This window comes from Bidens hawaiensis, unplaced genomic scaffold (genome assembly GCF_021521415.1).
Source record: "Bidens hawaiensis isolate Kalapana, Puna unplaced genomic scaffold, B.hawaiensis_p1.1 tig00006295_1, whole genome shotgun sequence".
NCBI lineage: Eukaryota > Viridiplantae > Streptophyta > Magnoliopsida > Asterales > Asteraceae > Bidens > Bidens hawaiensis.
Genome location: NW_027491420.1, coordinates 869,238 through 884,459, shown reverse-complemented (window position 1 = coordinate 884,459; position 15,222 = coordinate 869,238). Strand labels below are relative to the sequence as shown.

Below are 15,222 nucleotides of genomic sequence, written 5' to 3'. Positions count from 1 at the left end.
TAACTAGAACAGATTGAGGAGGTTTCAATGTTGTTCTCTGTAACATTTCCTTAAATGGAAGCTATTTGCTCTGGTGTAAGTACTTGTTGTATGCTAAACTGAAGAGATATATCCATGGGTTGTGCTAGAGATTTGTCACACCCCGTTAAGCGATTTGCGGAAGCGTAAAACCGTAATGTAACAAACACAACTGGTATCAAACACATTGTTCTTAAAGAAACATTAGTAACTGATTTACAATATATTACATTGTTCTAACATCTTTTGTAAGCTAGGTGATACAATCAAAACTAGTCTGTTAACTACTTAACTTCATACTCGCATACTTGCATCAATTTACATAGCCTTGATCACAATCCAAACATGTAGCACATAATCAATCCACTTCAAGTATCTGTACACCTGAAAAGCATGTTGAAAACATATCAATTATGAATAGGTGGTGAGTTTCATAAGTTTCAAGGAAATCAGTTCTGTGTACCAAACAATCAAAGTTTGTTTGTACGCGCGTATGTAAAAATGTATTTACGTTTGTAAGTATGCACATCTGTATGCTTGTATGTACATATGTATATTTGTGTGTTTATGATATAAGTATGAAAAATTATGAGGAGATCATGATTGTCTGTTCGTACTACATGCCTCCATTTTCCATGTAAAATCAACCACTGTGGCCCCCCTTCCACCCACAACGGTTCCAAGTAACTAAATCAAGCACTACATAGTATATATATATACACACACACATATGTATATGGTATTTCCTACGCTAACCTACATAGTATGTGTGTGTGTGTATAGTATTTCCTATGCTCACCCACATAGTATGTGCATGGATATAATATATATATATATATATATAGTATTTCCCATGTAAAATCAATCACTGTGGCCCCCCTTCCGTCCACAATATGTATAATCACAGTATTTTCTTGGCACTCATGTCATAATCAAGTTAGTTTGTTTAGTTGTAGCAGAACTTGGCTCATAGGCCATACTCAACTTTGTTTATTAAGTTGCAGCAGAACTTGGCACATAGGCCATACTAAACTTTGTTTATTAACTTGCAGCAGAACTTGGCTCATAGGCCATACTTAACTTTGTTTATTAAGTTGCAGCAGAACTTGGCTCATAGGTCATACTCAACTTTGTTTATTAACTTGCAGCAGAACTTGGCACATAGGCCATACTCAACTTTATTTATTAACTTGCAGCAAAAGTTGGCACATAAGAACAATTGGTGAAATTTTGAAGAAAATTGAACAGTGAAAACTAAAGTTGGAGAGAAATAACTAGAAATCTTGTGTTTTCCAAGCGAATAATGAACCCAAATTCTCTGATACCACTTGAAGGAACGTGAAGGATGACGTAGACTATACGTAAGGATCTGAAATGCTATCGCTCAAACCTTGAGGTGCGGAATACAACAAGGATAGAAGAACACAAGTAACATTAAGTCCATTTCATTAATATAATCAAAAGGATTACAAAGATATGACTTGATCAGGCACTTTCTCTCTCTTCTATCTCTCTCTAGGATCTGATACTAATGACCAAAAGTTCCTATTCACGCATAAGTCAACCTATTTATAGGTTTGACATGAAAAGCTTATAGAGCGTATATGTTATCCGGCGCATATGTTATGCGCCGCATAATATATCCTTTCCTATTAGACTTATGCGCTACTACTAATACAAACTGTAACACCCCGGCTAAAGCGGAAACGCCTGAGTGTGACGTACAGATTGCTCAAACACACGTGACACTATTAGGTGACCATAATAACATTATTTTATTTAAATCTTCATATAACACAAGTTTATCAAATAATACAAGTTGTAAAAAATAAATAAACAAATGATAAGTTGTTCTTTGAATATCCTATAGGCATGCTATGTGTCTTCTAACTTTCATCCTTGTATATTTACACCTGTAACATATGTATAAGATAAAGTCAGCTATGAACATAGCTGGTGAGATTCCCACAGTTTGATATAATACGTAAAAATCATACAATTCATGGACAAGTGATAAATAAGCAAGTAAAGTCCTTTCCAGTTGGTATCAACCAGCGTACTCGGGTAATCGTGCAAGTAAGGTCCTTTCCAGTCGGTAACAACCAACATACTCCGATAATGAGGCCCTTTTCCACTCGATACAAATGGACATGAGTGCAAATGGGGTCGTATGATCATATTTATTAAGGCTACCACGTGCAAGTAAATTCGAGCAAGTAATCAAGTAACAAACAAGTCCATATAGTGCATTGTAGTTTGTAATCGAAATCGTAATACTAGAATTTGTAATAGATACATATGATACCTCAAAATATGAAAACGTTTAAAAAGGGGTGTGAGAAACTCACCTCGAATGCGAAGATAAACTTGTAATAAAAGTCGATAGCACAATAACGAAACCGAAGCGATTGAAAATGCGTTTAAAGAATCAGAAAGTTTGAACTTCTCGAACTATAAATATATACAAATATTTAAAGACTAACAACGAAATTGATAAAAACAATAACTTAGATAAAGGGATTTTAATATATTTTTATTAGCTTTTTATGAAAAAATTATAATACAACATTATATTTGAGTTTAATGGAATTTTAGTGATGTTTATTATTTAAGTTATAATTTTAACAATAATATGAGAGTTATGATATTATAATGTACGTTTTAAATGGGGATTATATCTCGAAGACTAATTATGTTAACGAATTAAAACTAACGAATTTTAACTCCAAAGAATTAAGGTTAACGGATTAAAGCTAACGAAGTAATTAATATTTTATTATTATTTTTACTCATTTTATTTTAATAATATTTTACGTTTTAACGAAAATTTGAGTTATTATTATTTGATTACTATCTTAACGGGTAAATATACAAGATATGATATTCGTAAAACTTGGACTAACATTTACGAGATGAAATTGAATTCAAAGGTTTTATTGTAATACTCTAATTAATTAAAGTTCACGATTTATGTTAACGAACGAATTAAAGTTATTGGGATACAAAAATGAAAGTTTGGTTTTTAAGCGGAAAAGTGATGAATTATAATTTATATTTATTTTATAAAAATTTTATTTGGTTTAAAAATAACTTTATTGATTTATTATGATTTTTATGATCTAAATAAAGGTTTCAAAAAAATGAAACTTAAAACCGCTATGACCCGGGTTCGAACCCAAGTGTATGGTTTAGCAATATTACAGATTTAACCATCAGACCAGATTATTAGTTTGTTACCAAAACAGAAACAAATATATATGAATTATATTCGTAATCTTCTTCATTTCAAAGGAACCCTAGATATTTAATTCCATGATTTGGTTCCAGGTATGCTCAAAATGAGTTGGGGATTTTGTTACTGTTTGAAAACTATTAATTTGCATGTATTAATTACCTGGTGAGGACTTGTTTTGACAGAGAACAGCACTTCGCTGGAGCCGAACTTTGGAAGATCAATCAGGGATTAAATAGTGTTTTTAGCGTATTTAGATGATCGTAACAAGTTTAGTTGTATGTTAGCTTTGTATTTATACTGTGAATTGGACGAATACTCGTTAATTATCCTTAATTACGATTAGCCGATTTTCCGACGAGGGTTACGGGTGTTAATCGTTAGTTATTGGCCGTTAAAATGTTAAATGATGTCGATTAATGCCGTCATATGTGTTATGCTAAATTCGCGGGTCAAAGGACGATATTTAGGGGTGTTTAGGGAATTCCAGAGCCACTGTTGCGTTGCCGGAATATCACGGCCGGAAAAACAGGTTTTACGGGGAAAGGGGCGGCTGGGTTGAGGTTGAATTAATAAATTAATATAATTTAAATCAATCTTTCAGTTTTAGTCCCTCACGTTCTAACTTTATTACAACATGCATTGAAACATTAAATATTACCAATTGAACCCTTCATGTTTCAAGATTTCTTTAATACAAAATTAAAACCTAATTACCACAAAACTGATATTAAACTATAATTAAAATTTAAACCTCATACTTCGATTTGTTTTAAGATCAAAAGCTTAAAATAATTTACGCATTGAGTCCCGAACTTTGAAATGTATTAACATTGAAATGACAGTTATAGATCTTGGATAGTTATCATATTAGACCCGGATAGTTTGGAAATTGAATAAACATAAACTTTATAAACTCTAAACCCCGGAGGTTCGTTGATCGAGCAAAACGAATAGAAACGAACGAACGTTAATCGTAAATCATCGAGATTGAAGTATTAATGATGCACGATAAACAAGAATACACTTACGAGTAATAAATGCTGACGAATGTTAAATCAAATATACGGAATCAAAACTTGAGAGATATATGTATTATTTATATATTTTAATAAACAAAACCGAAAATTTAATGTGGATCGGGTTTTCGGGTTTAAAAAGTAACGAATGTTACACAAACATATATATTTGACAATTAAGCTATACAAACAAAACTAAGACCCTAGCAATGACATTACGCTCTTAAAAGTTATACAGCCCAGATACTATTAGTATGGAGATTATAATAATATTAAAATACTAATATTATTATAGTATTGATTATAGGGACTAAGCCATAGCGAGTGAGACGAAACGCGAGCTAATACAGCACTGAATACCTACTAAATCGTGAGTTTCATGACCCCTCTTTTTAAACAGTTTTACGAGTTTTTTTTGGGTTAAAAGAATGTTTAATTACATATACACACACACACACATACACACACACCTAAAACATGTGATGAAGTGAATTATCTAAGTGCTAACACATGAAAGTCCCCACTAACATAGTGATTAACTTTGAGCAGGTGGCTTACGAATAATACTATTGGTTTGACAAACCCAAACGGAGCCAACACGGTTTGCTGAGACTTTACCCAGTTTGCATATGACCATAATTATACAAACAAGCTATGTAGTGTTAGACATGGCCACTTGGGGCATGTTGTGGGCGGAAGGGGGGCCACAGTGGTTGATTGCGCGTGGGAAATGGAGGCACGTAAGACGAACAAACAGTCAACGCTTCACTGTAGCTTAGCATAATTACATCACATATATACATACATACTTACATGCGTATATACAAACTATGAATTATGATTACGCATAACTGATTTCTTGAAACTTGTGAAACTCACCAACCATATATAGTTGACCCATTTTAATGTGCTTTTCATGTATAACAAAACTGGAATAACCTGTTGATGTGCTACCTATTCTGGAATGAAATCAATGCTATGTGAATAGATACAAGTATACTAGTAAGGAGTGGGACGGTTAATGAACTGATTTTGTTTTGTATCACCTAGATTGTAAACGAAAAACAATGTAATATATTGTAAATTAGTTTGTAATGTTTCTTTATAAACAATGTGGTTGATACCAGAGGTGTCTGTTACATTCCCATTTTATGCTTCCACATTTGCTAGTCGGGGTGTGACAATGGCTATGGCTGATATTGCAAGACTACTTAATGTTACTGAAGATGAATTCGAGTTTGACTTGAGAAAGACTTGGAGAATATGTTGATGATAGCCAGGAGATGATTTTGTGGGTGAGCCGATATTGGAAGAGGTGTTGGAGAAAGAACAAGTCAGATATGTGAATGAAGAAAATCAAAATTTTCCAAAGTTTGATAAAGATTTTGATGAAGATATTGACATGATTAGTCACGAATTTGATTGTCAAGGAAATCTGGTGGTGGATGAGGAAGAGGTAACAAGTGAAACGAGAGATTGGTTCGAGGCGCAAAAGTTGATCCTGAGAAACAATTTCTCAGACCATTGAAGTAATACAAGAAAGAAAAGGAAATGAAACTTGGGAAATGTATCAGCATCGCTTACTTACAGAAGATAGCAGTCAGGAGAATGTTTGGAGTACAATACTTTAACAGTCTATGCGAGCTGAAATCTTTACCGTGGATAGATGTGATGGATTTGGTGTAGATAGAGTTACTTTATTGTCCAAAGAAGGGACCGGTTAAGGAAATTTGGGAGTTTATTGTTAGACAATCCAAGTGCAACTTTAAGATTTGGTCTCCACAACAGTCGTTCTTACATGTATCGATGGTGAAAATAGATCTAGAAACGGAAGATTATATGAAGACCCGGAGGTACAAGAAGCCGGAAACATTGAAAGTCATTCCAGTTTACCCGATGGAACAAAACTTTCACATATATTTCAAATGGTGGCACTATGATAGTAATTCAGGTAAAGCTATGATTGCACTTAACTGTGATGGTAGGTGGGATGTGATAGATGTGCTCGACCCGATGTGGCTGATGAACTACTCTGAGAAAGATATTAAAGTGTTACATGCCAAGTAGATTCAAATTCAAAGCGAGAAGGATGTTGATCAAGCCTTGCAGTATCATTGAGTGATTAAAGTTTCCTATGCTTACAAGATATGTTCGGGACGTGTCTGGGAGAGTAAGTGGAGGTAGCTTGTAGAGGAGGAAAAAAAGAAAGAGAATGAGAAATAAGCAGAGATCAAAGACAGGATGGAACATGCTTCATGGTCAAAATACCAGTACAAGTCGATTGGTATTTTCATTCCTACAAACCAAGAAAGGTCAGAGAAGAGGTCATTTGAAGATATGAGACAAGAGTACAGAGAAAGAGTTTTTGGGATGAAAGACTGAAGATAGAAGATCAAGACCTACCAATATCCGAGGGGGAGTTTGCTGGTACATAAACGCCTATCGTTAGGGTCTTGTATGTATTAGATTTGGTCGTTAATGTCATTTTGTATGTTTCCAGCGCATAAGTCACCTTATGGACCGCACAAGTTATGCGGCGCATAACTTATGCACCGTATAACATTTGCGCCCATAAGTGATTTTCCAAGTCTGTAAATACTTCAGACTTATGCGTTTTGGAGAGAGAGCTTGAGTGATTTGAGTGAGAGCATTGTACTTTGACATTGTCAAATTTGTTTATAGCTGATCTTTGAAGTTAATATAATTGGCGATTAAAGTTTCTTGTGTGTTTTCAACGTCAACAGATTCCGCACTTTGAAGTATAAGTAGATAAATCTTATCGGTTATCATACGTCTCTGCACACGCCAACAACCCTTTCACTAAGAGTGGCATATGTGTATCTGGATCAAACCTCTATTCTCCATTATATATCATGCACCTACGGCTACATGTGACCGTGTGAAGAGTGTGATGTTCTATTGGTTATTTGGGAGTTAATCATTCAAAGTTCAAACCTCTATCATTGTATTATCCTCGATCAAGTGATACAGGGCTTTTACCGATCAAATATAGGAGGAACCACATTTAAGGGGGAGAACAAGAACAAAAACATCATGTTATCAGTTGACTCATGCTTGACAAATTGATATCTAACATGGAAGACTAAGGGTTATCAGCTACTTGTGAAGACGATTGACATAGTTGTCTTTGGATATCGCAATGAATTGATAATATCATCCTAGGGGGTGGGGGAATAATAGGTTTTGATATTTGAGGATGATATTGCCAATTAATTGACCCATAATGTTTGCAGCAGATGGATAGTTATGCAATGAAAGATTTGAAGAGTTCATGAAGTTTCGCCGGGATAACGGTAGATTCGCAAGATGCTTATGCAAATCTTCCAACAATATAATATGCGAAAGTCATAATGGAAGCCTATGAAACTTCATCGTGGCGTATGCGAATCTCAGTAGTTTTGCTATGCGAAACTAGACAATGGAGTATGCGAATCTTCATAGATCTATGTGAATGTTTAGGTTCGTGACGAGTGGCGGACCGTTTAATGAACCAGCTCAAGGGTCTATAAATAGGAACTAGACCTCATTTATTAGTGTCGGTCTTTATTGTATGTGAGCCACCACCCCTGGGAGAACTTACTGAGGGTGGAATAAGGTGATGTAATCGTTTGATTAATGAAACTCGCTTACCTGAATCATTCCTTCGTATCATTTAAATTTATCTATTCTGTTTGTGATTATTTGTTTGGCTCACACTAGCACGTCTCTATTGTCTAAAACAAAATCAAGCCAAAATACTAGGGAGCAACAGACACCGCTAACTCGTAAGTCAATTAATACGTGTGGGACCAAAGCATAATGCAGCATTGGAAATGTTAAGGCAAAAATTGGCAAACACACCTATTCTGGCTTTGCTAGAAGGTACACATGACTTTGTAGTCTACTTTGATTCTTCACATACTGGTATAGGATGTGTGCTAAGGAAGGAACTAACGCCATAGCACATGTATCTCGATAATTAAAAACTACTGAAAAGAAAACATTAGCACTAACAATCTAGAGTTAGGTGCGCCATAATCTTTGCATCAAATTTAGGAAAATTGGATTTTAACAATCTCAACTTTCTATTATTGGCCAATAATAATCCCAACTTAGTTTATTACCACCAGTGGTGCCGTAAGTTTTTTCCCAACTTTCTATTATTTAAAAAAGTTTGCTCTCAATGGTTCTCTGTAAAAAAAACCTAACGGCGTTAAGTTTTTTTCGAATTTCAAACTGATTTTTATGGCTTCTGATCGGAAGAAGGATACGAGTAGATTAATATAAAACTTAGCTTGAAATGATGCTTCAAATGGCTTGATTAGTGATTCAAATCGGGTGTTTGAACTTCAAATTAACAAAAAATTAAGCTGTTTGAAGTATCGTTTCGAACCAAGTTTTACATCAATCGACTCATATCCTTCTTCCGATAAAAAGCCCTAAAAAATTAGTTTGAAATTCGGAAAAAACTTAACGTCGTTAGGTTTTTTTAACGGGGGGCCATTGAGAGCCAATTTTTTTTTAATTTTGGGACCACATGTGGGAATAAATGAGTTGGGATTATTATTGCCCAAAAACAGAAAGTTGGGATCATTATAATCCAATTTTCCTTAAATTTATGAAGTCACTATCTTTATGGAGGCAGATCATAGTTTATACCGATCATAAAAGCTTAAAGTATATCTTTAGTCAGATATAAGTAACAAGAGAAAAGGCGATGGATGGAAGTCCTAAGTGATTATAATAGCGAGACCAAGCATCACGGAGGCAAGGGTAACCGAGTAGTTGACGCTTTAAGTCGAAAAGAACATGATAAATTTAAAGGTGATTAAGCTTTAAGGTAAGAACTTGAGTTTGATTTGATTGAATAGCTGAATAAGGCTCAAAAGCAAGCATTGAAAGAAAATAACATTCAAAATGAGAAAAAGAATGGTATCATTGACCTCCTTGTCAAAGGTGATGACAAAATTCTCAGAATGAGGAGTAGAATCATGAGCCAATTGTTAGTAAATTACGAGAGAAGATTCTCGAAGAGACCCACAACTCTAAGTATATTATGCATCCAGGAAGCGAAAAGATGTATCCGAACGTTAGATTTTTTAGATTTTTTTTTTTATTAACAAACACTTTTTAACTTATTGTTTTTTTAATCTTACTATACTATTAAAGCAACAAATCTTTTCCACATGGCATTTAACTAGGTTATCCACATAGGATGCCAAATATACAATTTCTATAAATAAATTATCCACCTAATAAACAATTTAAATTTTTAACATTAACTCTTAAGTTGAAAAATGTTTCAAAATAAATGATTATAATCACCATTTATTGAGTAACAAAGGCAATTAATTGTCTTTATTGTTATTTTATAAAATTTTGAGACTTTGTTATTTTATTTTATTTTTGATTTTGGGAAATTATTTATGAACGTTTGGACTGAATGTATGGATGTTTGGATTGAAATGGTGGTTTAAGTCACGAAGTTTGGATTTTATTGTTGATTATTAAACGGTTTAATCAAAATTATAATTATTATATCTCATTGTTATATTCATATTTGTAGCATTCTTTATGTTGTGTAATTAAATGTTTTATAATTTCAATAAAAATAGTTTTTATAGCACAACTTATGTTACAACATCTACATGTTTACGATTCATAGCTTACAACATATTATTTCAGTACACGATGAAGTTTTAATTAATATGTTTTTTTAATTTAATGGAATAAGTTAGAAATATGTTTTAAATGGTTATTTATCTCTGTTTTTCTTTGTATGTTGGATTTTTTTAATTAAAACAACAATGTGATACCTTATATTAATAATGTTAGACTATTTGCCGTTTACAGTTCATTAAAATAATAACACATACATATATATGCATATATATATATCTATTTATATATGAAGTTTTATATATTTAACCGACTCCTCCATTTGGATACACAAACAAACTCCTACTTCACCTGTGACCATAGTCCATCACATCTCCTACGTGGCACGCATTCGTCAACAAAACCGGATGAAGACGCCGTCAAATCAACCACTCACCACTAAACCCACGTTCTTCCAGTGACTTCCCCCACCCTCCCTTCAATTCCAATCTAACGAATTCCAATTCCGATGATGTCTGGGGATGATTTGGAACGCCGGAGAAGGTCAAAAGACGGTAACGGAACGGAGAATTATAATAATAATTCATCCTCGTCTTATTCGAGAACACAGACTCACTGGACTTCATGGTTGATCCCGGTATTCGTGGTTATTAATATAGCTGTTTTTGTGGTAATTATGTACGTCAATAATTGCCCTAAGCATAATCGGTTGCGGATCGACGGCAAGTGTGTCGCCAGGTTTCTTGGAAGATTCTCGTTTCAGCCACTTAAGGAGAATCCTCTCTTTGGCGCTTCATCCAACACGTATTATTATTATTATTTGGTTTCAGTTTTCTATTTTTTTTAAGTTATACTTTTAAGGTTTTAATGATAATGATATGATAATGAAGCTTTACTTCTTTAATCAGTGTTTGAAAAGTTCAAATCTTGTTTACCTTTTTCTCGAATGACAGATAATGGGGGATTAGATTTTTTTTTTTTCGAATACAGGTATTCGTACTGATTAAGCTTAATCGGTATGGGTATCGCTACCAATATTTTTGGATTTCTGCACACGATTACGGATACGGGCATTTCGGTATTTTGTACCCGTTTAAAATTCGTAGATGTTTATTGGGAACTGCTTTATTTATGTTATATCGGGGAAAGCTATCGTACAAATGAAACTATGGCGCTAACTGTGAGAATAAATTAAGTAATTATATATACAAGTAGAATAATTTTGTAATTGTATCATAGATGTAATTACATAATTACCCTACTGTTGTATATATAGTTACTCTACTTGATTCTCACAATCAGCACGTTAATTTCATTTGTATATGATCCAAACCCATTTTATATTTATGTTAAAATGGTATAGTCGATTATTAATATATAGTAGGTAAGCATTACAATTTAGCCAATTTTGGTACGTGTGCTGATACTCGGTACCGGTACCGTACCAATTCAGTTTATTTGTTACTCCTACCAGCATTCGTATTGGTACCAAGATCATTGGAGATTTGAAAAAACAATAAAGAAAACAAAGCTGTACCGAAGCGGGTAATCCGAAATACCCATACCGTATGATGTCTATACCGTATCGTACCAATAAATTCGATACGGTACTCGGTACCTAGTTTTATTGATTTTCGGTACAAGTACTTCTATAACAGTATATGTACGGTACCAATCTCATCCCTACATATAATTATGATTGTTTGATTATTAGTATATTATCTGATATTATACTTTATAACTAAAGAGAAAAAAAAAAAAAAGGATTTTTAGTTGTGTACCAGTGGCTCTGTTATGAGTGAGATTATATTGGTTATGATTGTTTGCTTGTTTAATAAGGTTTAGGTTTTGCTGTTAATATGCAGATTAGAGAAGTTAGGAGCTCTTCAATGGCGGAAAATAGTTCATGGAAATCAAGCATGGAGGCTTGTTACTGCCAATTGGTTACACGCAGGTTTGATTCATCTTGTTGCTAATATGTTGAGTCTTGTACTCATTGGCATTCGGCTCGAGCAGCAGTTTGGTTTTCGTAAGTACCTTTTTGATTACTCTGTGTCGGGTTTCTGAATATAATCTTTTTTATACAACTGTCAAGATAATGTTTGTTATGCTCGATAGTACGTGTAGGTGTGATCTATTTATTGTCGGGTTTTGGCGGGAGTGTTCTTTCTGCTTTATTTATTCAAAGAAACATCTCGGTTGGTGCCTCCGGTGCTCTGTTTGGGTTGCTTGGGACAATGTTGTCTGAACTCATCACAAACTGGACTATATATTCCAACAAGGTGAGGTTGGATTTGATCATTGTCGTTTTTTTTTCTTTTTTTTTTTCGTGTCAAATAAGATTAGAAAAAGGGAAAAAAATTACCAAAATGACCGTTTTGATTATTGACCTGACAAATTGGCCCTTGACTTTTTTATATACTCAAATATCATTTGCCTTTGTTTCTTTTTAATAAAGAAAGCGACTTCAGAAATCTGTCAAATCTACCGCTCAAGATAGAAATCTGGCACAATTTTTTTTACTTAGGTATTAACGTTTCGTTATTAAAAAAATTTACAAATTTGCAAAATTTGCCAAGATTGAAATCTCAAACGACTTCTTTATTTACTCGAATATTATTGAAATCTGATACGACTTCTTGCTTGTGTCTAATCTGTTGGGCTAGATTGAAATCTTGCGTGACTTTAAGATTGAAATCTAGCTCGCCAAAGTAACGCTGTTGCGCTCTAATTTTAAAAGTTTAAAAGACTATTTTGTTAATTATCTTGGTCGAAATGACTATTTTGGTGATTTTCTCTTAAAACGATCGTATATTAAATCGAGAAATTGTATTTTTATAGGCTGCAGCGCTATTCACACTTGTTGTCATAGTTGTGGTCAATCTAGCAGTGGGAATTTTGCCATTTGTGGACAATTTTGCGCACATTGGTGGTTTCTTGACTGGTTTCCTCCTAGGTTTCATTTTACTACCTCGACCTCGGTTTGGTTGGTTAGAAAGGCACAATCTTCCTGCTGACGTTCGTGTCAAATCCAAATACAAAGTTTATCAATATGTGCTCGGTTTGCTTGCACTAGCACTCCTAGTTGCAGGGTAAGCGTTGGCTGTTAGATCCACTTGATAATCATTTTAAACCATTGCAAGTTCGTTTTTCATTTTTGTTTTGACATGCAGATTTACGGTTGGTTTACTAATGCTGTTTCATGGAGAACATGGATCCAAGCATTGCCATTGGTGTCGTTACCTTAATTGCATACCGACTGCAAAATGGGAATGTGATAAGTCATAGTGTTGGTATACATCTTTTCATATGTGTGGGTAACCTGTGGATAATTTCATAGTTTTCTTCAGAATTTGATTTGTTTTTTGAGTTGGGTCGTGTTTATGCTATGTTTGTTTCGCGTGTTAATATTAATAGCTCTATTTATTTGGTTGATATGGATGTTATAGAGAAGTATAGAACAAACATATATTGTGGTAAGGAGTAAGGACTTTTGTTTCATCCAATGTGGGTGGCCATTTCCATGTTTTCTAAAGCAGCTTCATTGGCTTGTTTCAATTTAAAGATTTTTTTCATAGATCTTTTGACTAGATTTGTGAAAAGTGTTTTTTGAATTTTCATAAAAACTTAAATAAAAAGGAAAACATCACGATTCACGAAATAGGATCAAAGTTACTACTTGATATGCAGTTTATTTTTTAGGGAGGGATTAATCTTTAAAATAGTAACAAAGTTTTATAACCTTTTCAATTAGGTCATTAATATAATAAGTTGTTCGAATGAGGTCACTAAACTTTTTAAAATTGTTTCAATCCTAGAAATATGACCATAATAGTAGGTTGTACAATTTATATTCAAAAAAATATATAAATATAGCATATAATTCAAGTCAATATAAGATGTTGCTTTATATATATATATATATATATAAACCGGGTTTCAATTTCTCCGGCGGGTTTCCTGGCGGATCCTCGCTGAAGCATGCTGCCGTGGTCGTAATTACAAGTCCCGAAACTTGACACTCCGGCTTTGAACTCCGGGTCGTCATCATACCTGTTTTAAGTGTCAGACCCGGCAGATAACTGTTACCGGTTGGAAGAACGTGTACGGAGGGAGAAGTGACTCATTTTTTACTAGAGCTGGGCCGGGTCCAAGTCAGACCCGGTTTTTGGTCCAGTGGGTAACTTTTAACGAAAATTTTGCCAGGGTTTGATTTTTTGATCCGGGTCTGGGTTGAGTTTGGTTGAGGAACGTAGTAGATTAGGTGGTGGTGGTGTTGATTTTGACCGGAGGTGGTTACAGTCTTGGTGGTGGTGGTGGGTGGCTGAAGGTGGTGACTGAGTTGCGAAAGGTGGAGGTGTGTTGGTGATCAGGAAACCAGGAACAAGAAGTTAGAAGTAACAGGAACTACTTATTGTGATTTTATTTTGTTTGTTTTACAAATTTTAGTAAAACTTGAATAACCTATTATCCTGGTAAAATTTCTCAAAAAAAAATCTAAATAACCTATCATTCAGGTAAAATACCTAGGATTGAAACAATTTTAAAAGTTTAATGACTTGATTGAAATAAATTATTATATCAGTGATCTGATTGGAACAGTTCTAAAACTTGATTAATATTCTACGGAATAATCCCTAGTTTTCAATGCCGATGTAGAAAACATATGCTCATTGGACTAGGAAAAACTAAATTTTAAATTGAGATTTGGCAGAACGAACCAATATTCCGTTTCCAAAATTCATTTAAGTCGCACATAAAGGGTGTTTGGTTAGTGGATTTTTTTCTTTTTCTTTTTTGTTTTTTTTAAAGAAATTGAAATATATAATAATATATATAAACGAAACCTTTAAAATCCCGCGTGTCTTGCTCTGGTAGTCCCCCACCCCTATGAAGCCATCGCCATAAGATTGCTAGATTTGTAAATGGTGAGTGCTCATTGATTTAGCTTGGTTTGACTCGAATAGCTCTCACGGGTTATAATACCCTTTATTTGTTAAAAACCCTAAAAATCAGTTCTATCCTATGCTTCGATGATGAAAACTCTCCCACCACCCCACACCACCGCTCGTGGTATATTGCCTCCTCGACACAACTTCTCAACTTCCAACGGGTCACCTGCTTTACGATTGGTGGTCATTCAATAAGTTGATTCCTTAAAGTCGATTTCATCTGGATCCTATCCCTATCGTGCCACTTTGAATCAAGGATACCATGATTGATCTTCAAGGTATCTTTTGTTTATATGCACAGAGCATGATTTGTAGAAAGTTGTTATAACTGTACTGATCATCGGATTCTAATTTAAGCTTAGGCATTTTTTACAATTTTTTA

At 34.1% G+C, this 15,222-nt stretch overlaps 1 protein-coding gene across 1 annotated transcript; it reads left to right on the top strand.

Moving 5' to 3' along the window:
- Window positions 1-10,396: 10,396 nt before the first annotated feature.
- LOC143631951 (RHOMBOID-like protein 2) lies at window positions 10,397-13,298 on the top strand. The gene is made up of 5 exons (XM_077100563.1): window positions 10,397-10,692; window positions 11,754-11,917; window positions 12,007-12,170; window positions 12,730-12,980; window positions 13,062-13,298. The coding sequence occupies exons 1-5, from the start codon at window positions 10,397-10,399 to the stop codon at window positions 13,174-13,176; spliced, it is 990 nt and encodes a 329-aa protein (XP_076956678.1). The 3' UTR covers window positions 13,177-13,298.
- Window positions 13,299-15,222: the final 1,924 nt, after the last annotated feature.

Coding starts and splice junctions, on each gene's coding strand:
- LOC143631951 (XM_077100563.1), top strand. CDS start 10,397: ATGATGTCTGGGGATGATTTGGAACGCCGGAGAAGGTCAAAAGACGGT. Junction 11,918..12,006: donor CGAGCAGCAGTTTGGTTTTC/GTAAGTACCTTT, acceptor TATGCTCGATAG/TACGTGTAGGTGTGATCTAT. Junction 12,981..13,061: donor CTAGCACTCCTAGTTGCAGG/GTAAGCGTTGGC, acceptor TTTGACATGCAG/ATTTACGGTTGGTTTACTAA.